Raw genomic sequence first — 24,895 nt, 5'->3', positions numbered from 1 at the left:
CTCTCATTCTAACAAAGTTTTTGATTGGATATAAATTTGTCGAGCGCAAGGGTCCTCGGCAAGAACCAATCAATATCTACCTTATATGAGGTACCTTTGATCGGTGATTCATCAACAAAAACATGGCTGAAAAGGAGATGAACGGTATGCAAGGGCAATTTTTGGGTGAAAGTGTGGGTCTAAGTTAGAGTAAATTAGGCTTCGACTCGGGAGGAAGATGTATCGTTCAAGATATTTCAATTGTTTTTTTTCGTTTTCGTAATTTTCGATTTAAAAAAAAATTAATGCGGTGGTTATAAAACTCAGCTGATTTTAAGTTTGTCTAGCATAGTAAATGTTTAGGCTTTCACACTTCTACCTTGAGATCTCTTTGTCTTGGTGATCAGCTTGGTTTTGGATGAGGATTACACTGCAACCTTTTTCCTTCTTTGAAGAATAGTTTGACTTTAAGAGATTCAATCGTGCAGCCAGTATTTTTGACCCCCATGTGATCAAATTGTCAGACGCAAGCTTGATCTTTGGTACGGTATCTTTAATACGTTTATCAAGAACTTCATGGCAAACAAGATAACCAGCTGCAGTGTCCATTTTACTGTTTCTCTTTCCATGAGTATAGCTGCATTCATATTTGTAAATTCATTGAATTAAAACACTTTTTAAATTTAATCCAATGAAATTCCCATGTTTCATTGTTAATTATTAATAATTGATTTTAGTATTTTATTTGAACAAACATTTCAGATGAAAAGCCAGAAGTAAATGAACAGGGAGATAAAGAGGATGGCAGCGATGATCTTGATTTCGAGGATGCAAGGGAAGGAAATGATGATGTTGATGAAAATGCTGATAATGAAGTTGATGACGATGAACAACTTATGGTGATAGAAACACCAGAGGGACTGACACTTGTAGAGCCTGCAGAAAACTCATCTTTTTATATTGTGCAAGAACATGAAGGACAGGAAACTCCACCAGGTACTATTAAGTGGGTTATGCAGTTTAAGCTTTTTTAGAATCTCATGGTTCAACATTCTACTGCTTCACTTCTGTATCCATAGCAACTGGATGAGATGCTGTGCAGGGTTAGTGAGTGACTTATACCTTTTGGAACTGCACAGATATAGCTTGGAGGTTTTGTTTACACTTTTGCTGCTAGGTTTGCAAAGGATTAAATTTTGTGCCAAACAACAAACTTAGATGAGTGCCTTTAATTAATGCTTGCAATACATGTAGTTTACAACAAACCAATTCCATATTCAGTGTTGTTAGCATTGTGCATCACTGAGAAGGAGATGGCTATACTAGTATTGACTACCTAGAGGTTTCTACGTAATTTACCGTGAAATTGTATTACTATGAAGTACATGCATGAAATTTATTTTTGATTTTTGATTTGAATATTAAATTTTCTTTTCCTAGGAATGCCTTCAGAGCCTGAAATTCCCCAAGATGTCAGTATTTCTGAAGAACTTCTGATGAATATCCAGCGATTAAGAAGAAGCTCTTGTCCAGAGTTGCCTGACACAGTGACCAAACTAGAGACTCCAGAGGGATGTAAAGTGTATGTTGTTGGTACTGCACACTTCAGTAAGGAAAGCCAGGATGATGTGGCAAAGGTTAGTCCTTTTCATCTCTACTTTTAAAACAATGACAGTAGCTTAAGTGTTGAAAGTTATAGTGTTGATGATGACGACAACAATGACGACAATATTTGGATTGTAGTTTATGCTTCAGAATTTCAGCCATTTTCAAGTTCAGAAGTGTCATAATGGACCATTCACCATTTGCACTCACACACGTAATGAAAACCCTTAAAATTTGTAACATTTAAAGTTATAAATTAAAACATTCGTTATAATTTTAAAATTTTGAAATAATTTACAGTGCCATTCATCTAATTGTTGCCACCTACAATACAGGAAAGTTTTTATTAGTTTTTAACGGGTTAAAGTTGAATTTGACAATCAAACATTTCTGCTCTCAACTGTTCCCATTTTTTGATTGGCCAGTTCAAATAGAAACCAGTATAAAGTTGTCCGAAAGTTGTCAAAAAGATGTCAAAATTTAATCAAAAACTTTCTCAAGTAACAACAGTACAGTGCATAGCACTGTAAAACTTGATTGACTTCAGTTCATAAATTATAGTGTGATTGTCCGGGTGAGGGTAGTTCTGAAAAGAACTGTCATTGGTGACTAATGTTTCGACAACTTGAGCGGAAGTCATCTTCAGAGTCAAGTGAATAGTGTTTATCAGTCAACAGTGTTTTAAGTCTGGTCCTTTGAAAGTGACTGGTCAGTGTAGCCAAAATGGTATAGGCTGTAAGACTCATGTAAAGTTTGCCAGTAGTCATTAGTCAGTTTTGGTATTAGCAAAGTCCCTAATAACTTTCTTTGAATGACAAGTGAAGTCCAATCTAAGATAGCAAAGAAGATGAAAAATTTCAGCCTAGTTTTACCCATTACAAGTCAGATTATACTGAGACTGTTACATACATGTACATGCTGGCATAGAGAGAAACGTCCTGAAGGCCAACTAAAATTATTTAAAAACACAACGGTGACAAAGGAGAAACATTGAGAAGATAAGTCTGACAAAATGAAAGTACTAGCGTGTCAAGTGACACCAAGATGGTTGATGTAATGTTGAATATTGTTTTTGTTTCTGCAGGCTATTCAGGCTGTTCAACCTGATGTTGTGTTAGTTGAACTGTGCAAAAGTCGAGTGGACATTCTCAAATATGATGAGGAATTTTTACTAAGGGAGGCTAAGAATATTGACATGCAAAAACTAAAACTTGCAATTAAACAAGTAAGTACCATACACTTTAAATTGATTATAATACATTGTGATATACATGTATGGCTGGCACATGGGCAGTTTACCATTTTGAATGAGTAAAGGAGGGAATCGTTGTTAGGCACTGTGTGTAGAGCTGGCAGTAGCAAGCTGTTATCTAGGATAACCTGTTAACCTGGTTAACTAAAAACAGGTTCTTATTTGGAAAATCCAAAAACAATTTCAGAGTAGATACTAGAAAAAAATGTATGCAAGGTATTAACCAAGGCATAAAGAACCTGAACTGATTAGCATAGCCAACAATAAATGTTCCTGCTGTCAACCAATCATGAAGAAGTAATTTTCTCATTCATATTATATTAATGATATATTATGTAAAATTACTACAAACACTTGCACTATAACATATCAAGCAAAAACCTTTTCAAGCTAACTTTGAAAAATCTAGCATCTTATATGCAGGTTTTTACATTACTTTGTGCAACAAGAAAATAGAATTCATGTTTTGTTTTGAGCTGGTGTGTACTAACCGTATTAAATAAAGGTTGAGTTAGCCTTTTTGAGTGCTTGTTTGTGTTCAAGCATAATGGACAGCCAGGATAAAAATAGTTACAGCACTACAAAACTCCATAATTTATAAGTGTTTGTGATGGTGCAATTCACATCATGTTATTAATTTTTTGTTGCTTGTAGAGCGGAGTTATAGGTGGCATAATGAACGTGCTTTTACTAAGTATGTCAGCACACATAACCAAGCAACTTGGAGTGGCTCCAGGTGGCGAGTTTAGAGCTGCTTACAGAGAGGTACTACTAACACTGTACACCATAAATGATACTTCATTCTTTCTGTCTGCAATGGAAAACTGTTGTATTTGTTTGTAATAAAAAATATGCCTACAAGTGCAAACTTATTTTGTAAAGATTATTTTCCAGTGGATTCACAGACCATTGAGGAATGCTAAAGGATTCATGTGTGATGTCCTCAATATTGTTTTTGCCAATGTTTTTGTCAGTTAACATGTTCATAGCTTTGTAACTTACACATATAAATATATGTGTACTAAATTCAGAGATCTGAGCCAGTATTTGAACATTGTAAACACAATAGTACACAGTATACAAAATTATTGACCCATACTTGAAAGTAACTCTTCAAATTTTTCTCAGGCTAGGAAAATACCTGGTTGCCAGATTCATTTAGGAGATCGACCAATTCAGGTAAGTGTATCGTGTACAGAAGAATTCATTGGTTTTGTTTGGAACATCCACTTGGGGTGCCTCTTGTAGCTGGCCATCTTGAATTTAGCAGTGTAAAGATGCAACCTCTTCCAAGGGAATACTGTTTTGAGAAGAACAAAGAACAAGTTATGTTTGCATTTCAAAGTTAAACTCCCATTTATTAATTTCACTTAACTTCACAAATCATTTGTTCACTCAGTAAAACCAAGGAACCCACTTGCAGTTATTGTCCTAAGTGTAAAATTATATTTAATTAAATTATGAGATGCCTCTCACTTAAACTTACCTGTAGAAGATGTGTTGAACTATAATAAAATGAATATAATCAGTCGCCATTCAGCTGTGTTCTATTTGAAAACAGTGAATCTGATTCAGGTTCTTTCATCGTTTTCTTTTGCCAATAGACAATGGTGACAGGTGCGCTGCTCTTGAAACTGAAAATTATTCTTAATTTTAAGCTTAGAAATACAGAAAATTGTAGGTGTTGCATTATGATACTTAAGATTGTGTATTAAAAACAGTTAGACTAAGGTACTTGCAAGTCATTTTCTATGAGTGATAGTCAACTCAGCTACGCCTTGTTGGCTATTCGTTCATAAAAAAACTCAGGCTCATAGCTAGTCTTATTGTCTATTACGCACTGTTCTTACATTATGTTAACCATTTGCACTCATTAACATTTTGATTTCTGTTGCTGTTCTGTACCTGATTTTTTTTTCCTTTTCCAGGTTACACTTTCCAGAGCAATGGGTGCCTTGAGTATTTGGCAAAAAATGAAATTAGCTTGGCATCTCATTACAACTAAAGATCCCATAAGGTGTGTACTGGCCACGGTGATGACTAAATAACTAGCACTAGTTATTACTGCATTAATTTTAACTATGTTTTTTTGCATCTTGATAATTCCAGTTGCATATATGTATGGTTTGGGATATGTGTATTAGAGTGGTTTTCAATTGAGTCTTGTATTTATGACGAAAACTTCATTATTACTTGGCAAATGAGCTAATCACAAAGGACACTGACAGTCCACTGAAACAATCAAAACTCAAAGCAAATAGGTGTAGCTGATTTGAAGTACTTGAAAATGTGTTTGAGCAGAGTGAGGTCAATGTGTGTTGAAAAGGTGGAACAAGTTTTTTAAACCAATGCTTAAGGGAACAAATGCAAAATCAATGTGAAAGAATTATATTCTACAGTCAAGCAAAAACCACTCTCCCATTCAAGGGAGTCTCTGTGAGTTGAAGGAATGTATTGCAGCAAAGTCAGTTCAGTTTATAGCTTTCTTATGCTCCTTTTCTCACACACGGCTGGTAACCATGTCAAGCTGATGGCTACCGCCTGAGCTATATTGCAAAATCAAAGCTAATACAAGTAGCATTACACTAGAGACGGGAAATAATGCAAAAAGTTCATGGCTAGTGCATTACACTGGTATTGTATAAAAACTTAAAACTTTGGGTGGGTGGGCGGGAAAGTTAGCAATGGGGGACGCAACAAAAACAACTGCCCACCCTATAGGTCACATGACCTATACCCAGGCCCCAGCGGTCAGCAAGAAGAACATTTTTCACTCACCATTTCATTTCACTCAGCCAGTGAAAAATTACTCTTCTTTGGCTGGTTTGTTGGCCGAATAAATAACACACTACCTATGTTACTGCGTACATTGTACAATTGGCTCATACTGTACTCAACTTTAATTTTTTCAGCCCAGAGGATGTAGAGAGATGTAAACAAAAGGATCTTTTAGCTGAAATGTTGGCAGAAATGACAGGAGATTTTCCCACATTGTATAAAGTTTTTGTGTTGGAAAGAGATCAATACCTGGCGAGGTCACTGAGATTATCTGCTAGACCTATTGAAATTCACAACCCTGATGGAGGTAACAGACTGTCATATTGTTGGCACATGAAATGACCTTTCTCTGGAGTTGTTCAGATGTGTTGCATTAAGTTCATGAATACCGTGTTATATGGTACCTGTGTATGTGGGTTCAAATTTAATTATTGAGTGACATAGGTTTTGTGCTTTTGACAGTACCCCAAGGAGTTGTCCCTAGCGTCGTGGTAGGTGTTGTTGGAATAGGACATGTGGAAGGGATTACAGAATACTGGGATAAGGAGACTGATGTTAAAGAACTTCTTAGGTATGAAAAATCACATCTGTTTAGTGGCCATTTTTCGTTGTAGTTATATTTGTTGGCTTGAACCTTTATTTTTTCTCACCCTATGGTCACAAAACCGTCTTTAGGCACATTACAGTGCAGCATTGCTGTTTATCATGAAATACACTATTTTCTTGGTTGGGTAACTTTGATAGCAATAATATATAAATGATGTTTTGTCTCAATTTTTTTCAGAATTCCGGAAGCAAGCAAAGCAAGCAGGCTTATACGTTTTTCATTAAAGGCTTTTTTAGGAATCTTTTTAGCCTGGGGATGTTATAAGCTTGGAAAGTACACGCGTATAGCCTCGTATATTCCGTACTTAAACTGAATAACAACTAAAAGTGTTGTGAAATTGGATTTGCTAGGATGTAATATACCAAGATTAGTTAATATTTAATTGTATTTATTCTTTTCCTCCACAAAAAAGAATAATTTTAAAATGAAAGTTACGTAAGAAATTTTTGGTTCCAGTTGTTGGATTGCCGTTTTGAACTAATCCAGAAATAGCTGTATGTATGAATTATATCTTGATGAAAGTTTAGGCTAGGAGTTCAAAAACAATGAGATTATGTATTGCCTCAAGTCGTGAGCCTTACAGACGTCTTAGTTCATGTATAATCTCAGATTAGTCTTACCTGGCGAACAGCAACTGGACAACGATGCCTTGATTGGGACTGTCATCTCTCAAGGGCTTTTGACAAAGCTAAAGTACCTTTTGACAAGTAAAGAAAAGTCTTTGACCTGCCCTTTACTGTATGAAAAGAAATTTTAACACCACTTTTAAAAGTTTAAACAAGGTAAACTTTAATGGGTGATTTTATTGCTAACTTGTGTTTTAAATAAAATTTTAGGCACTTTTTGTTTTCGTTTGATTGGAATTTTCCGTCATTGCTATTTTTTAGAGCAGATGACCAGTAGATTTTGGCGTAACGTACGTTAAGTGTCTTTTTCCATTTGAAATTACTTTATTGATCAAAGTATCCAAACATGGAATATAAGGCAACTGACAAGAACTTAGAGTAATATGTCACTGTGAACCATTAGTTATTTTGATGTTGTTGTTTGGGGTAAACGTAAGATGTTGTATAGCTGTTATTGTAGTTATCATTGGTGTGACATTCAAACGAGGCAATAGGGTAAATTCGGTGAATTCTGCTTTTTATTGACGTGTTATATTCGCCTCGTTTGTGTGTCCTTTGAAAAAAATAATATACGACTACAGATTCAACTGCAATTAAAGCCTTTTTTCGAATGGAAAAAAACTTTTATCTTATGGAAGAAGTTCAACAATTGCCCGGGGCACCAATCAACTATTCATTCGTTCTTGTTGATGCCAGTGGCCAATGTGTGTTAGAATGTGATAAAGGTGCTCTGACAATACTTGCAATGCGTGGCATATTTCATGAGTGTTTGTGTGTTTGCTTGGTATTTCCTTTAAATGTAATCAGTTCTAAAAGAATAATTAATTCTTCACAATTAGTCGTCGCAAAATCTCCGTCCGTTGTACTTTCGAATAATTATAAAAGGTCATGAAAAAATCAATATCTTTAACCCGCCCGTTTCCTAAGAAGGTGGGCCGACCATCTTGAATTATCTCTAATAACAGGAGTGCTTACCATTTGGCCAAAAAGTTCGGAAATCTCGGTTGAATGTAAAATGGAACAGTAATTTTCTGGAAAATCCGTTCAGAAATTGTAGGCTTCCTCCAGAGGTAGTCCTCTTTTTCCGTTCGGAACGAAACAACGGAAATTTCCCTACCGTTTGGTAAATTTTCCAGTTTCAAGTCTTTCATCAGTCGAAAACAATTACGAGAAATCGAATTACAAATGGTAAGCGCCATTTCGTTCGGTTGGTTTGCTGATCTTGGAAAAATCCTTACCATTATTCAACGGTCACCCCAACCTGTTTATTCTTACAAATGGTAACCACCCCAATCCGTTTGACCAGTTTGACCATGACGTTATCTCCTCATTGGTTGTCAACCACTCTTTTGTTCTATGTAAGCTGGACATCTGCTTAGGGCTTTCCGCAATTTACGCGAGATTTTCCCACAAAGTTGCCCGCAATTTCTCAAAAAGTTGCTCTAAAAGTCAAAAGTTGGTTTTTGTAACGAAAGTTGCTCAAAAGTGCTAAAAAAACGATTTTTGTTGTTGCTCTCTTCCTTCATTTGGTCTGATGCAAAAATATGCAAATTGTACATCAAAAGTAAGATTTCTAAGTATTTTTGTGCAATTTTGCGGCATAACCAGCGTTGCTAAATAACATTGTCCTCAATCAAAACCAAATATTAATATTAATGTTGTGAATATTCTTCACCGGAGACACTCGAGTCAATCGAGTGTGAATCTCCGTCCATCAGTTTGATTTTGTTTAAAAAACATTTCACACTGTGAAATAAGGAGGCATGGCCAATTTAACCACTAAAAGCTGCTCCGATTTCTCAGAATTGATAAAAAAAACTAGAAATTGCTCAGAGCGCAAAAAGTTGCTAAAGACGAAAAATGTTGCTTGAAATACAGGAAGTTGCCAAAAAGTTGCCGAGCAACTTGTAGAAAGCCCTACATCTGCTTAAGTTGTGTACGTAACTGCGATGATCAATCATGTCTTCATCTCTTTCTCCGCAGTTCAAATATATGATCGTTCATATATTCACTCGTACTATCCGGTACGTTCACTCTACTACAGCACACTCTTCTCTCTTGAAAGTCCAAACAATAACACGCATGTATCTCACGTGTACCTACATTAAATCAATTGGTAGACACGTCATTTAGGTGAGGTTTAATAATCTTGGATATACCCTGTACTGGTCTTGTTTCACAGTAAGGAAACAAGAATTTGAGGGTGTTATCCTTTTCAACATGATTCACATTGATGTGGAGTATATATGAAATAATTCATATTTGAACTGCGGTTGTAGATGAAAGTGAAGAATGATCATCGCAGTAAAGTTTCCAATTTAAGCAACTGGAAAGAAGAAGCCTGAAAAAAATCAGGGCTTCAACGGGATTCGAACCCGTGACCTCCGCATCGCACCGGTATTCGCGGAGGTCACGGGTTCGAATCCCGTTGAAGCCCTGATTTTTTTCAGGCTTCTTTTTTCCAATTGCTTAAATTGGAAAATTAACTGCGATGATCATTCTTCACTTTCATTATTCACATTCGCCGCAGACAGGTGATTCTTTAAGAACTGTAAGTCAGTGCTGTAATCGAATGCCTTTCCTGGGAAGGAAATGGGCGCTGAATTAGTGAAAACGGAAATCGAGCAAACGTCGCAGCGCTTATTACATTTTTCACGCCTCAAATGCGGTGTTAATAGGCCACTGCCGAGTTGCCTTTTGCCTCTGTGTCGAAACGAGTCTTCGTGAAAAACCATTCAAATGTGTTTCGCCTACTTAAGCAAGACTCGTTTTGAAACAGAGGAACAAGGCCTAAGGGCCCGTTTACAAGGAGGGAGAGTTACCCTAGCAAGCGGGTTAACCCTAGCCGAGGGTAAAAGATAACCCGGGTTTACAAGCAAAATTTTACAGGTAGGGTAACCCTACAACCCGAGACAACTTAATGCGCGGTTACACTCAAAGGGTCTGGAAACAATTAGAAAGATAACTCGGGAAGGCGGGTTAAGCGGCGTGTTTACGAGGGAAAAAGTTAATCCGCCTACCAGGGTAACCCTAGCACGCAGATAGGCTAACCCGCCTACCCGGGTAACCCTAGCTCCCTTGTAAACACGATGAAGAAAAAAAGAGGAAATGTGTGAGTGCTAGGGTAACCCGCCTTCTAGGGTGACCCTCGGGAACCGTCTCTCCTTGTAAACATGCGCACACCCTAAATCATGGTCAGCGGTTTCTTTCGTAAAGCACGAAGCACGTGTTGCAACAAACAAGATGGCGTCCGAGGAAACCACGACTAGGCATAAATCAGGTCCTTTAAAGCAACAAAACAAGACACACAAACATGGGAGACACAGAAGTAAGAGCGAGATCGACAAAAACAACAAAGGTACTGTTACACTGTTGTCTCTTGAACTTTATGTGAGCTGCGTCAAGACATTTGTGGCCGTGTCATCATTTACTCAATCGGGTAAAAATGTGACCGTTTAGAGCGTGTACTTCATTAAATGCGTCAGTAAAATACTCCTAAGACGGTACAAACTGTGTAAGGAGGACGACATCTTTACTAATTTGTGAAGAAACAAATTAATACAATTACCGGCTTACAACATGCGGCTGCAACATTGGAATGAGATGAAATCAACGGAATAATTCGGTTTTGAATGCCCCTATCAATGTTAAAGCCTTGGCGGGGGGGGAGGGGGTGGGTTAAGGTTTAGGGGAAGGGGAAAGCGGTGGAGGTTTTGGCACTTTGTGAAAAAAGAAAAATAAAAAAGATAAAATCCCCACCTCCAGGATAAAATGATGGGTAAAAAGTATCAAAGTTCTCAAACATGGGGCAAACAAAATTCATTCGTGTGTAAACATGCATAGAACTGTCGACACAGTTCTATTAATCATATAAAGCAAAAACTCTGTTTCCCTTCCATAGACTGTATGAATGGCCCGTATAAACAGATTTAAAATGGATCCACGTAGACTTCTTAATTATTTCTGACCTGATTCCTCTTGTGACTTACGGACATTTACAAGATAGCGGATGGCTCATTTCCAGACTCTCTTGATCCTTAAGATGGCAACTGTGTCAACTTCCCTACCCTGGGGACATTGTGGACAATTGGAATCCCTGCCCGGGGGACAGACCATACAATCAATCCCCCCCCCCCCCCTCCTCTGAATGAATGCTTTATTCGAGTGTCTGTACTAAAATAACGATAAAAACATTAAATGGAGACTCATTGACTCAACTTCAGTTTGTATGTATAGTTTAAAAATCTGAATACTATTTTAATACTATTTTAACATTTGCAGGTCGTGTTGGGGTAAAAATTGTTTCAAAGAAAATTCGCCAAGCTGTTGGGAAAGCCAATCGTAGACATCAGGTAGTAATTTATAATACTGTACTAAATTTGGTTTTCTTACATGTAAGTGAGTTCTGGTTTTCACATGGTCCAGCTTATAACCCGAGTGAATGTACGCTTCAGTTAATTTAAGCTGTCATAAGTAAGTATTTCAATCAAGTTTAATCATGAATTGTAACTACACATAGAAGTTTGATTATCAAACTGTCATGTACATGTACATGTGTGTAAACTTAATGCACTAGCACTGGTTGTCAAGTTCGTGACATATGGCAACCCTAAAAGTCAGTTTTGATGACAGACTACTTGTTTACATGCATGTTGTGTTTCTGATTAGCCATGACTAATATTATTATTTTAAATCAATTGCCAACTCTGCAGAGAATTATGTGGTAATTTCAAATGATGAACAATATTTAGTGGTGGTTTTGATGAGGTTTACAAATAACAAACTAGGGCTATAATGTACATGTAAGTGTTGTGCAGGCAGAAAAATAATACCAAGTTAGGTTAGGTTAACTAATGGCCAATAGTAGTGCTCATTGTATTTGAATGTAAGGTATTGTTTCACTGTGTTTATGGCAATGGAGTGGTGGTGAATGGGAGAATTCTCTTAAGAAATGATAACTTTGAAAGTTATGATTTTTTGCAGATAATGTAAAAGGTTCTAAAGTGTCATTGTCCATGACTTTTGTTTAGATGTTGTTTTCAATTTTATAACAGGCAAAACAAATAAGAGAGAACAGAAAAGAGGAAGTACTAGAACAGAGAAGGAAAACAGGAAAGCAAGGAAGCCCACCACATCTTATTGTAAGTAAACCTTTTGGTCTAATGTCTTACAGTATTTCAGAAAAGATCCTGAATATCCAGGATATTAAGCTCCAGGGTGTTGGCATTCATATGAGTGCTAAATATTTGACTACCAAACTGAGTTTTAACAGTTACGTATGTGTTCCGAAGTGTAGTATTTATAGAACTATTACCAGTGTGATGTCATTTCTCTCATAATGTTTGCATGGTTTCATGTGTGATTAAACATTAGAATATTTCAATTTCTCTAAGGCAATTATTCCATTATCATCCAACTGTGATGCTGGGCAGGCCGTGCAGTTATTTAGTGAGTGTGATAGTGATGGGTTACTTTATCCTTCAAGGAACACAACAACCTTAGTGTGAGTAGAGCCAGCTCAGAGGTAACCACATGTATGGGTGCTTGCCTCAAAGTCCTTATGTTAGAAAATGGACTTTTTAATGAATTCGTAATAATTTATTACTGTAAGTTTTATGTATGTACTGTAAGCAGAGTTACCCTCTGTACTCTGGGTTTAAGTTGTAAGGTTGACTCAAGTGAGCACTCAGTTTCCTTGAATTCCTTGTGGCACAGGGAACAATAAATTGGCCCTCAATTTGCTCCGTAGTCTATATGTGATACAAATAGTTTGTATGTATGGAACAAAATTAATGTCTCAAAACTGTTGTAAAAAAAGAATGTGCACAACTTCAAATCAGAAATTGTCCTAAAGTTTGTTATTCTTTTGGCCAGACTAGAGTCACATGACAACAACAAAATGAAAGTGACTTTCAGTTTGCTTTCAAATTATATATGAAAGAACAACAACAATCTTTAAAAATCTTTATTTGTACTCTCTCACACTTTGATACTAATTAAACAAAAATACTAATTGAGAATGGTTGTGGGATGTTGTGTACCAGTTCTGTAAATATCAGCGATACAAAGTAGTCCAGCATTTGAAGCTGTCAGTTGAAGCTGGCCAAAACTATGTTGCCAACCTAGTCATGAGCATTCTTTGGCTTTTACCTGTACTCTTTTCCCTTAATATCTATACAGTTAATGTAGTCGTTCAGGGTTCACAAAAGTGCCCCCGGATAACATTCTTGGCCTGACATCTTATATATAACCTTTATTTACCCTTGGCAATGTTTATACCACAAGTGCTAGTGGGGCCGAGCAAACAACTGAAACAAATAATTCAAATTGAAAATAACATTGTTAAGAATCCCAACGTCTTCCAATTTTACAGCTCAACGCTGCCTTTGGTCCATTTCTGTGATAAATTCCATGCCAAAATTTTGATTTGTGTGACTTGTGTAGGCCAGGGCTTTACTAGGGTAACTACATCCAAGTGCTTTATGGGGCTGGCTCTAAAAAGCAGGTGTGGCAGCTTGTCACAAATGTTACAGTGGTGTATTTCAAAGCATGAACATTTAGTGATCAGCAAGTTATCTTTTTCAACAGTTCTGAGCAACTCAAGCAAAGATTTTCATTCCTTCCGTTGAAGTATAGGGACTTGTACTCTGTTCTGGATGCAGCAAAGGTTAGTTCAAAATTGGTTTTAGTTAGAACTAATGATTTTAGTAATCATAATGCAATGCTTATAAGGTTGGCACATACTGAATTACTTGAGTTACATGTAAGGTATCAAATTTCCGTGAAATATTTTTGATTGGTGTAAACTTGTTTGTCAGGTTGCTGATTCTCTGCTGTTTCTTCTCTCCGCCACACATCCAGTGGATTCATTTGGTGAGAAGTGTCTGTCGTGTATCTTTGCGCAAGGTTTGCCAACATATTTTCTTGGATTGCAGGTACAATGTTTGTTAAATATCAGTTGTAAGCCTTTACAGGTTTTAATAACTTTCTTGCTTAGTGTCTGTGACCTTGAATACAGTGTACATGTATGTTGAAATTGTTTGAAATTCTGAATGTTGTTATTGTATGCTTGTTTCAATTTACTGCATGTGTACATATGTTTCTTTAAGGGTTTGGAGAAAATATCAACAAAGAAAAGGAATGATGTAAAGAAACAAGTTCAAAAGATAGTAGAAAAAAGGTACGCTAAATTTTAGTTTTCAGAGATGTAATACTCAGCATTTTCAGCTTAAATTGTAGTAAAAAGGGTTTAATCACTAGCTGTTAGACTTTGATTTCAGTTTTTTTTAAGCTAACCATAAATAATGTAAAGGATGCTCTGAAACCAAGGATAAACAAATGAATCTTTTATGTCATAGCTGAGGGTGTGGTGGCCTTGTGGCTAGTGTGCTTACTACAAGATCGAGTGGTCCAGGTTCGAGCCCTCTCTGGGAACATTGTCCTTGGGCAAGACACTTTACTCTCACAGTGCATCTCCAGACAGGTGTATAATTGGGTACTGGTGAACTTAATGCTGGGGGTAACCCTGCAATGAACTAGCATCCCATCCAGGGGGGAGTAAGTCAAGTCCCTTCATGCTACTGAAACCATAGATAAGCATCATCCTGATGGGCCACTTAACTCATATGCTGGTCACTTTTACATTTAGATCATAAATCATATCTAATTTGAGTTAAGACAAATATTTTTATGTGTTATTTGTCTCAATCACTACAGGTCATAGACACCCCTATACACATCTAACTGACAGGTCGCTGCTTGGACCCTGTAGAGAAGCCAGTTATCATATGTCTTGCTGTGTAACACTGAGACCTCCATAATACAGACACTCTGTTCTTCCCCTTTGTAGCATTTTGACTACAGTCTGCCACATTGACTCACAGCATGTTTTCTTTACTGTTTCTGTCACAGATTTCCTAGAGATAAATTTCATAGTCTGGAAACCCCCCAGGTGAGGAATTACCCAAAACTGGAAAATATTTTAAATTCACCATTTAAATCAAATTTGCTAATTTTTCAAATTGACTGCCTAGTAATAATGTGAGTTTTAGGTTTCTTAAGTTTGTAACACAATATTTTAAGCTTACAATGTTTCAGAGTGCCTCACATCGTAAAAGAGGTTTCCATGACGACATTTTCTGAGCTACTGTTATGTTTAAAGGCATACTAAATTCCAATGCATGATTCAAACTATGTACGCATCAGAATGAATTTAGGATAATCACTTGCAAATAGTTTAAAAGTTGATGAAGTTTTGAGTTCTGTTTAAAAGCTGACATATATGTATTTGTTGAACTACAGCAACTTTCACTACATTAGACTGTCTGTATAATTAAATTATTACCTTATTTCTTAGATATTTCTTAGATATTAACAAGGCAGATGTTAAAATGTTCCTTTGCAGGATGCACTTGTAGCATTGAGGTTAATATCCAATCAGCATCAGAGAGTAATCCATTTTCGTGACATACGCCCCCACATTTTAGCAGAAAGTACAACTTATGAACTAAATAGTGAAGTGGCAGATGTCCCCAGGGGAACCCTGAAGGTGTGCGGTTTTGTCAGGGGGAGGCACCTTTGTGTTAACAGGTTGGTTCATCTGCTGGGATATGGAGATTTTCAAATGCTACAGGTGAATATAATTGCCTTGTAAAATAAAATGTGACTTGGTTGTACATGTAATTCTCACTAATCCAGCATCGTTGCTCACTTGATACATTCCTTGTGTGAAAGACGTATGAGGCTAAATCTGGTAATGTGTTGATCTGTGGTTTCTTGTTTAATACTTATATTCAAGTTTTTATAGCTATTAAGAACAATGGGCTTCCACCAATGTTTTAAGAAAATGTAAAAACAATGCAACCACATCAGTGAGTTAGTTCACAAGAGACTTCACTCTAAGAAGTCAGGAGATCATGGATTACATGGCTTTTGCTTTACTGAACACTCAGTTTGTTGAAAACTAGTTGAATACAACAAGAACATCTTTAGTTGTACTGAATTACAAGAATAAATATAATATATAAATTAAAAATATGTACAGTAGCTGATAATCCAAGAATAAAGATTAAGATCTAAACTAGTCAGGTGACCGGCATTTAGTAACAATTACATGATTCTGTATGTCGAGACTAGCTTGTTTTGACTTGTTTCAACTTGTTTCAGGGTTGCTTTTAAAACACAATGTTTATACAGCTTTTTACATGTTCTTGTGTGTTTATTGCTACATTAGATTGATGCACCTCCAGACCCTTTCAAATGGCAGAAACAAAAAAGCTCTTCAAATAACAAAGGAGATTCAATGGCTGTTGTAAGTAACATCTTTTTCAAGCAAGTGTCATCTACATGTATCCAAAAAACTTGGCTGTTCACTGTACATGTACTGCTCACTAAAGGCGCTCACTGATTTTGTGACACTTTCACTTCCAAAGCCAGAGATGAAACCTGTATGTGTTACCATTCAGGAGCATACAGTTTATTATGCTTTACAAGGTAACACTACATCCGTGCATACAAAATGTGTGGAGAAAACCCTTGGTGTGTGGCCATTCAATGTTTGTTTGTTTGTTTTGTTTTTTAAGTTTGAATGGCAATCACAGACAAAATCTTGTTCACTTTGTGAACTGTTTATAAGGAATTTGAGTGAACAGTACTACATGGAAGTGTGCTTTTTGCGTTTTTTTCATGAATGAAAGAATCTGAAGTCATAGTAACAATTTTAATGTAAGTCCTTCATAATTTTGACCTTCATTTTGGTACATGTGCATGTAGGACAGGGAAGATGGAACAAATGCCATGGATGAAGACATGAAGCTGCTGGCTCGAGCGGACCCAGCTTTCCAAGAATCACTGCAATCAGAGGTGGAACCCGACCCAATGGAAGGCGAGCAAACATGGCCCACTGACGAAGAGCTTAAGCAAGCAGAAGGTGTGACTCCAAAGTATTCCACTACAATCCTTGGTCAGACGTGTTTCCAATCCTCCATCCTCAATAGGGGATCAAGCCCTGGTCTCCTGTACAACCGGGATCTTCACCACTACACCACAGGACACCTTAGAGGATTTGTAGTGAAAAGAGTAGAACTCCTTTACATCTTTTAATCTTGAAGTTTATAAATATCATTCAGTTGAAAAAGGAGTTAAAAATTAATTGTGATTTTAATCGTAATTGGAGGGGGTCATGAGTTCAGCTTCCATTAGAGACTCGTTGCAAACGGAACTTTAACATTTTTCATACCTCATTTACAGAGCTTAAAATGTACATGTATAATCTTTCTGCAAACCTTGGAGTGCTGTGCAATTATTTGATTGGTTAACAAACATCTGAAATAGTAGGAACAATCAAACGTATTATTACTGTCTTGTTCTTTTGGTCATACTCATTACTGTAACTACATGTACTTGGCTCATAGACCATACAAGTTCACCACTTACACTAACACTTTTGAATTTTATCTGCATAAACAGATGCACTTCAAGAAAAGAAAGTTCTTAAAAGAGTACCAAAGGGCACGTCTGATTATCAGGCTGCCTGGATAACAAACAGTGACGATGAAGAGGAGCCAGGTGACGATGAAAATGATGAAGATAATGAATTTGAGGAAGAAATGGAAGGCAGTGATAGTGAGCAGTCCATGGTAATGATCTTTCTGATTTGTTGAAGTCGTTTGAATATGAAAATGTTTTCTTGTTTGTAGCTTGAGTAAATTCGATTCTGTCCCTGCTCGGAGATCAAGTGGTGATGTAGATTTGCAGTTCAAGATTGGTCTTTTTCTGCTGTAACTTAACTGTGGCCACAATGTTTATATATCTGCTCGAACTTTATGAAGAAAATGACTTTTGTTGTTGAAGTTCCAACTGTTTTTATTTTTTACATTTGTTTACAGCATGATGACGAAGAACAGTATGAAACAGTAAGTCAGGAGCCAGTCAGTTGCTGTTGTCTTTGTTTTTTAATGTTGCTATGAAATCACAGGAGACACTTTTGTTATTTAAGCATTATTTTTTTTTGTGATCTGACTAACTAGGTTAGTGCTGTCAGAACTGATCCTTCCTTGTTAACTGTAATGAAAAGTTAAGGGACTTTACTATTCTGGTATCATTTGCAATATTTACATGGCAACATCTTGCTTTAGTTGAATGATGTGTTGTCAGTTATCAATTAACAACTTTACAGCAAAATATCTAATCCGCACTTTGGTTTGTTCCATGACAAGAGCAGAGTGCAGGCTATGGCCTGAACTGACTGGGCTAAAAATCCTTCTTAATTTCCCATATGTATCTTTACAACTGTTGTTTTATCTTCGTCTTTAAGAGAAAAAACCTGCAACAAATTGTTGTTCGCCCACTGCTCACTTTATATATAATACATCTTCCATTTATATATAATACAACTTCAGTTTGTGTACTTTTAAAAACAACTGTTCATCGCCTGAGCCAAGACGGATCAGCTTTTAATTTCTCCTCATGATGTCAAGCCTACAGGTCATTAGAACTAAGTATATTATTACCGTAGAAAAAAGTCTAATTCTCCTTACTGGTACTATATGAAATGTACAGACACGAACTAAGAAGAACTTGCGTGTTGATCCATGGAAATTGTTTCTCTGAAGTAGTTTGCGTTCTGTACGTGTAGGTGAGTTTAGCTGCCACTGACACAGACAACGTTAAATACGATGAAAATATTGACGTGGATGAAGAAAGAGAACAGTAAGTGGTTATAAATAATTATATTCAACATTCGTTCGGCGACTGCAAGAAGCTTTTTTGTCATAAGTCAAATTTTCCTTCCAATGGAGGGAAGCTTCAAATGAAGAGCTGTGTAAGATAGAGCACGACAGCAAGAAGTGAACCAAATAGAAGGATGGCTTGGAGTAAGGCAGACTAAGGCAAGCAATAAACTTTTGCGTGTTGTACGGACACCGACTATTTAATTTTTTGGATTAGGGCAGTATTTTCTCGTGTTTTGAATGAAATGGCTGTTCACGCAAGAATTAATTTTGCTGAACTGTTCCAGGTTGGAGAAAATCCGTGCAGAGAGAGAAAACGAAATGTTTCCAGATGAAATGGACACGCCCATGGATCAAGCTGCTCGAGTTCGATTTCAGAGGTTTGTTCGATGTCGGCATTATTAATACTAATACTACTAAACGGCCAATGTAAGATTGCCATTGATTCTGTTCATCTTTTTCTTCTAATTAGTTAATAAATCCATATTGACACAAAAAATCAGTTAAAAAATTCGCACGTTCGCTACAAGCCCGGACCACTCATTGACTCAAAGGAGCAGCAGCAGATGGCAGATTTTTTTGCCGTTCTGGGGAAAACAGTACTGATGCTTATTTTCTCCGTATATGTACACTGTAATAAAAAGGAGGAACAAACATTGCATTAGCTTTTAAACAGAGTTCAAAGTTAACAGTATTTTTTTCCTTCGTAGATACCGTGGCCTGAAGAGTTTCCGTACTTCGCCGTGGGACCCAAAGGAAAACCTTCCATCAGATTACGCCAGGTATGGTTATTGTGGACAAAACCGAAAACACACCACAAACTGACAATGCACACAGTTAGTGTGTGAACTTGTTTTTATTATCTTCGCGCCTTTACTGTATGTAGGACTTGAGCAGAAGATTTTGCCCCACAAGCCCGGCTTATAGTTATATCTGTATGTTTGTAGAATATTCCAGTTTGAGAACTTCAAAAGAACAAAGAAGCGAGTATTGGAAGAAGATGATGTGGATGGAGCGTTGGTGAGATTAACATCTCTGTACTGAACTATAATAATTTTAATTTTTAAGATTACGACATTTTTTAATTTATAAGACATGTTTCGATGTTACTAACATCATCGTCAGTTACAGAATATTTGAAAAACCGTTAGGACTATATAACAACTAGGCGAACCATGCATAATTAATTATGATTAAGTGACAAAAATAGATTACATATTTGAGTGAGTTACAAAGTGTTTGAAAGAATATAAAGCCTAAAGCTTAAGGGACGTCATGAACTTGTTGACTTAAATTGGGCTTTTCCCAATTTATATGCACAGCCTCCTTAAGTTTAAGTTGAAATTTAGTAGGAGCGGAATCAAGGATTTTGAAACAATCCGCAATCTTACGAGTTTGAGGCTGTTGTTTTTTAATGTGTTAAGGACAACTTGAACAAAGTTCTGCGTATTACGACTACAGTCATGATTTGGTATCTTGTATATTTTTCTCGTAGCCTGGCTGGTACGTGTCCATTCATATCGCTAATGTTCCGCGTGCATTTATGGGTAAGATTAACTAGTTAAGAAATTTTTTGTTTTTTTTTTTGTTTTTTTTTTTGATAATTCTCATGATCACAAGGTTAGCCGTCCTATCCAGAACTCAATTTTGATAATACAAGTGCTGTATAATCCCCAGCATTTCATTTCACAGCAGTCATTTATTAATGCGGTGATAAATCCTTGCTTTACTTTTTATCACACGAAACCGCTGAAAGAGACTGAGGTCGCGCCTGGTAACACGCGCCAAATATGGAAGAAACTGCTGTATTTAGTAAGTGATTGGCTTCGGTTTTGTCTCTAGAATCAATGGAGCCCAGTTCTCCGCTGGTGATATTTGGATTACTTCCTCACGAACAAAAGGTAAGAATCAGGATTCACTGTTTTGAAAAGAACATGTTGGGTTAGACGTTCAATTTTTAACTGTTCATGTTTGTTTCTGTTTTGACAAGAGGATGGTGGGATAAACGTTCAATTTTTAACTGTTCATGTTTATGGTTTGTTAACTCAGGTGTCAGTGGTTCATTTCGTGCTCAAGAGACATCCAACATTTAAGGATCCCGTTCAATCCAAGGTGAGTCCATATTGATACAGGCCTTTACAAAGACACTGGTAACATATGCTAGTAAAGATACGATATTAAAGATCATTATAGATCATAGGCGGCAACATCTTCCACTGGACGGCAAAATATGCGTGAATAATTTTTGGCCGCAACCATGGAAATATTCTTTACCCGACTTGACATTACAATAACATTGCCCAACTCGTTTACTACATAACCCTGGCTTGTAGCTGCTACATATACGTGTTCGTGCCTATTATTTAAATCGTCCAGTGTTGATTTCTGTAGGTGCTTTAACTCGTATTGAACCATTTTTTGCCAGGAAAGACTGATTTTCCATTGCGGTTACCGAAGATTTTCAGCGTGTCCCGTATTTTCTCAGCATACATCGGGGGATAAACACAAGGTGAGACTGTTCAAAGTTGCCACGCCACATATCAGCCAAATATACGATTTGAATTCAGATAGAAGCATTATATTTATATATCAAAAAATGCACTTTCTGGAAACATTTGAGCATGAAGATTTTAATCCTCAGTTCATATCGTTCTAATATAAATGGTTTGTTTCTTAAAATATTACTATTACTAATGTTATTGTGACAATCAAAATGCTTGGCTCAGTGCCGTTACTAAATGTGAAGGGTAGAACAATTGAGTTGATATCTTGTTCTGTTTTCAGTTGGAGCGGTTTATGCCACAAGAAGGAGCATTTGTGGCCACACTCTACGCGCCTATCATGTTCCCTCCCGCCCCAGTCCTAGTCTTCACACAGGATAAACACACAAGTAAGTGACTTGAAACACGCGAAGTAAGACCAGTGCTCGATTCAAGTGCCTCTACTCAATCCAGAACCTACATAACTCAATCGTTGCGGTGAGCACTTGTTTAACCTCGCATTATTAGGCAGACTCTCCGTCAGTGAAAAAAAAAAAAAACGTATTCGCTGAAATATTAAACACAAATGAGATATGATAATGAATACTTTTTTAAGGGAATTTTGACATAGGGATAACCCCTTAACTTCCTCTTCTAGAAGCATCTACTTTTTTCTCTTTATTTTTAGTCTTTTGTCGTATATCTAGTTTGCCTCTAGACTAAAAATAAAGTGAGCATTTAAGTGTATGTACTTCTCTGTTTTGGCTTATCTTAGTATCTCAATATGTTTCTGCAGGTTGCCACACCCTTGTCGCTACAGGATCGCTTTACAAAGTCGATCCCGACAGAATTGTTGCTAAGAAGATCGTGCTAAGTGGGCATCCTTTCAAGATCAACAAACGATCAGTTGTGTTACGATATATGTTTTTTAATAGAGGTCAGTACTGTTGCGGCTGTTACTAATCTGCTTACTGACAAACACAATATTTCTAATTACAAAATAAACACACTTTTTATGCGGCAGACAATTCGTTAGCTAGGAGTTTCTGTCTTGATGTTTCTCCAGATTCCCAAGAACTGAATAGCAATTGCATGTAGTGATGAGAATTAATCTTGAATTTATTTGAGTAACAGTAATCTCTAATTGATCGTGAACAATGATACAGGAGATATATAATGCATTCATTGAGTTAAATCGTAGTTAACCTTGTTCTGATTCTCGTATGTTGTAGAGGATATCCAGTGGTTTAAGCCAGTAGAACTCTTTACCAAATATGGAAGAAGGGGCCACATCCGGGAACCTCTAGGTTGGTAAAGATAATGCTGTGTTCATTGCCAAATGCTGGTGTCGTTGTAGTTGTTTTTGTTACACTACTTCCCAATGTAACTGAGTTTTTCGGTACTCCTGACAAGATTAAATTTGTTCTATTTAGGTTATACCGTTTGTCAAAAGGGTTTAGTTTTACGCAGATGATAAAAAATTTTATCTTGTGTCTAAGGCCATTTTATAACAAATTTTAAAACGAACAAAGTCGAAAACTGAAAGCAATTTCTTAAAGGAACCAAAGGAATTGTCGAAAAAAGATCCTTCAGTATTACGATGTAACTGTCAATCCAAAACAAGCTTGAAAACATGACCGTTTTTATCTATTATGACCCGTTTTCGTTGTTACCATGGTAACAATGCCTTTGTTATGGTTTCTGTCATTTGGATTATGTCTCTTAAACCAATCCACTGTTGTTGTTTGTGATCTACTCAGTAAGTTGCTTTGATTGTTTTACAGGAACACATGGACACATGAAGTGCGTATTTGACGGAGCTATCAAAGCCCAAGACACTGTCTGCATGAATTTGTACAAACGAGTATTCCCTAAATGGACATACGAGCCCGCGATATTGCCACCTCCAGCAGAAGCAGCAGGGGACACTGAAGATGCTATGGAAATATAAAACGAAAATTAAACTGGCTTCGATAAAAGTCAAGGACAGAGACGGCCAAACAACGTACAAGAAAATAATAAGGAGATCTTAGTTCTGTTATCAACACTAATTTGAAGGTCAACTCCTTCAAAGTCGCATTAGCCAGGTCTCGCTTAGTATTACACAAACTGGGTTTGGTGTTTGCTTGTTGAAAGACTACGTACTCGTTAATACCCGTGTACCCAATCAAACAGCCACAATCTTAAATAAGTTACATACGCTATATTACTTAGCCTACGACAATCGCGTGCTGAGTCACTTGCTCAGTCCGTTCTCCAAGGTAGATTTCTTTGTCCTAAAATGGGATCCATTTTTTAAGTGAATCGATCGCAACAAAGGTAAAAGAGAAAATAGGAGGAGACACGTGGGGAATGTTTTATGCCTAGCAAAACGTTTTTATGTTTTAAAAAGTTTGCCCAACTAGTGTTTTGCGAAGTTTTACATTTCTGTAGTTCAAAGTTTAAATCTTTTCTCGTTTTCTTTTGGCGTTGGTAGGATACATAAGGTAATATGATTTGAGTTAGGATAGATAAACTTGAACGCGGGTTAATAAATACAACTGACGTACGCTAACTGTAGTTGCGAAGTAACTTCTGTTAGGAATAGTGTGGCTAGGTTATTAATATGCATGTGGCGATTTAAAACGAGTTCTGTACCTGGGCTTTCGATCGTTAAGCGTCCCAAACGCAGTCTGGAGAAGCGCGTGTTTACTGTTTCTAAGTTACATGACATTTCTCTTAGCTGACTGCCACATGTACATCTTCCATATATTTTCCAACCTCGTCCCAAGAGTCCTTCAGACATCGAATTGCCTGATGCCAATTTTTCGGATTTAAGTGAATGAAAGTCTTAGAGGATGAGGTTGCCACTATTTTGAAAGAGGATATTTGACAACTTTGTCAATTAACGTGCGAATGTTTACCAGGATTTTCTAGGGAAAAAAAAGGCAAAATAAAACGCGTCTCATCTCAAGAGCTTTATAGCAGTAACATAAGTACGTCAAAGACCGGGTTGTTTCTTTCACAATGCAGTATTGATCTCAATGTCGTAACGTCCGCTTTTAAGTCGTCTGAATTCTTGTTTTCCTACACAGCTATATTAGTACGGCTGTCGGTTTGGGGCACGTACAGCCGGCTGTTGTAGAATGTAGCTCCGGAGATGCAGGAATGTCAAAGCTGTGGCGTAGTACAAAACTGTTGCCATGGTAACACAGATAAACATGTCCTAATATGTTTCACATTTAAAGTTGTTTTGTCGGACTCCACGGACACCTATTACAGTCTACACCCTGAGGGTCATATAACCGTTCAAGAGAACTTAGAGGGTGCAAACATGGTCCTAAGAAACCACATGCTTTAGTTATCAATTGTCTTATATGGAAATCTGCAAAGTTTATTCTTGTTAGCGGGCTAAGGTAAAAAAAAAGTAAAAAAAATGCGAGGAAACTGATTGTAAACTTGTACAAACCAGTTCTGGTAGAGTGGTACCTCACAGGCTTGCAGAAATTAAAGAAAAAAAACATTTCCGTGCTCCTATAGAGTCGTAGAAACACTAGTGGATATTTGCAAGGAGAAATGTTATAGGAGCAGCTTTTTCGAGTTTCGTCAACCTTACACGGGTGTTTCTAGAACTTGCTAGGAACACGGAAACGACTGTGAGAAAAAGGAAAGAAAGCACTCGTTTATTTCAATTATCAAAATGTAAACTCTGTTTGCTCGTGCCGCCATCACGTCATGGCAACTCGAACTTGTTATGTGTTTAGGTTTGGCTTCTGAATTTTCTTGACTTGTCAGGAAATTCTTAGAAACAACATTAAAGAAATGGAGAATTTTAACTTGAACAGGTTTATGAATGCTGG

General features: G+C 36.9%; 2 protein-coding genes across 2 annotated transcripts; both read left to right on the top strand.

Moving 5' to 3' along the window:
- Positions 1-61: 61 nt before the first annotated feature.
- Positions 62-7,586, top strand: LOC110056748 (traB domain-containing protein-like). Its single transcript, XM_020763269.2, has 10 exons — positions 62-144; positions 742-975; positions 1,420-1,616; positions 2,669-2,809; positions 3,491-3,601; positions 3,965-4,015; positions 4,765-4,853; positions 5,749-5,921; positions 6,077-6,185; positions 6,399-7,586. Exons 1-10 carry the CDS (start codon positions 123-125, stop codon positions 6,532-6,534), a joined length of 1,263 nt encoding a protein of 420 aa, XP_020618928.2. The 5' UTR covers positions 62-122; the 3' UTR covers positions 6,535-7,586.
- Positions 7,587-10,046: 2,460 nt separating this feature from the next.
- On the top strand, positions 10,047-23,610 carry LOC110056645 (pre-rRNA-processing protein TSR1 homolog). The gene is made up of 25 exons (XM_089273216.1): positions 10,047-10,205; positions 11,129-11,199; positions 11,902-11,988; positions 12,241-12,350; positions 13,436-13,514; positions 13,666-13,782; positions 13,957-14,027; positions 14,759-14,798; positions 15,252-15,479; positions 16,080-16,157; positions 16,619-16,775; positions 17,315-17,484; positions 17,734-17,760; positions 18,483-18,556; positions 18,864-18,956; positions 19,287-19,358; positions 19,524-19,596; positions 20,072-20,123; positions 20,419-20,477; positions 20,626-20,688; positions 21,002-21,085; positions 21,361-21,466; positions 21,853-21,993; positions 22,289-22,363; positions 22,841-23,610. The coding sequence occupies exons 1-25, from the start codon at positions 10,091-10,093 to the stop codon at positions 23,005-23,007; spliced, it is 2,409 nt and encodes an 802-aa protein (XP_089129342.1). The 5' UTR covers positions 10,047-10,090; the 3' UTR covers positions 23,008-23,610.
- Positions 23,611-24,895: the final 1,285 nt, after the last annotated feature.

Source organism: Orbicella faveolata, unplaced genomic scaffold (genome assembly GCF_042242905.1).
Source record: "Orbicella faveolata isolate gen_17 unplaced genomic scaffold, um_ofav_v1 contig_35, whole genome shotgun sequence".
Taxonomy (NCBI): Eukaryota; Metazoa; Cnidaria; class Anthozoa; order Scleractinia; family Merulinidae; genus Orbicella; species Orbicella faveolata.
Note: the sequence above shows the minus strand (reverse complement) of the source record. Positions and strands in the feature narration are given on the sequence as shown.

Bases quoted from the DNA above. Each gene is read 5' to 3' on its own strand.
- LOC110056645 (XM_089273216.1), top strand. From the start codon at position 10,091: ATGGCGTCCGAGGAAACCACGACTAGGCATAAATCAGGTCCTTTAAAG. The intron at 12,351-13,435 runs GTGAGTAGAGCC...CTTTTTCAACAG, and splicing joins AGGAACACAACAACCTTAGT to TTCTGAGCAACTCAAGCAAA. The intron at 13,783-13,956 runs GTACAATGTTTG...TGTTTCTTTAAG, and splicing joins CATATTTTCTTGGATTGCAG to GGTTTGGAGAAAATATCAAC.
- LOC110056748 (XM_020763269.2), top strand. From the start codon at position 123: ATGGCTGAAAAGGAGATGAACG. The intron at 145-741 runs GTATGCAAGGGC...CAAACATTTCAG, and splicing joins GGCTGAAAAGGAGATGAACG to ATGAAAAGCCAGAAGTAAAT. The intron at 976-1,419 runs GTACTATTAAGT...TTCTTTTCCTAG, and splicing joins AGGACAGGAAACTCCACCAG to GAATGCCTTCAGAGCCTGAA.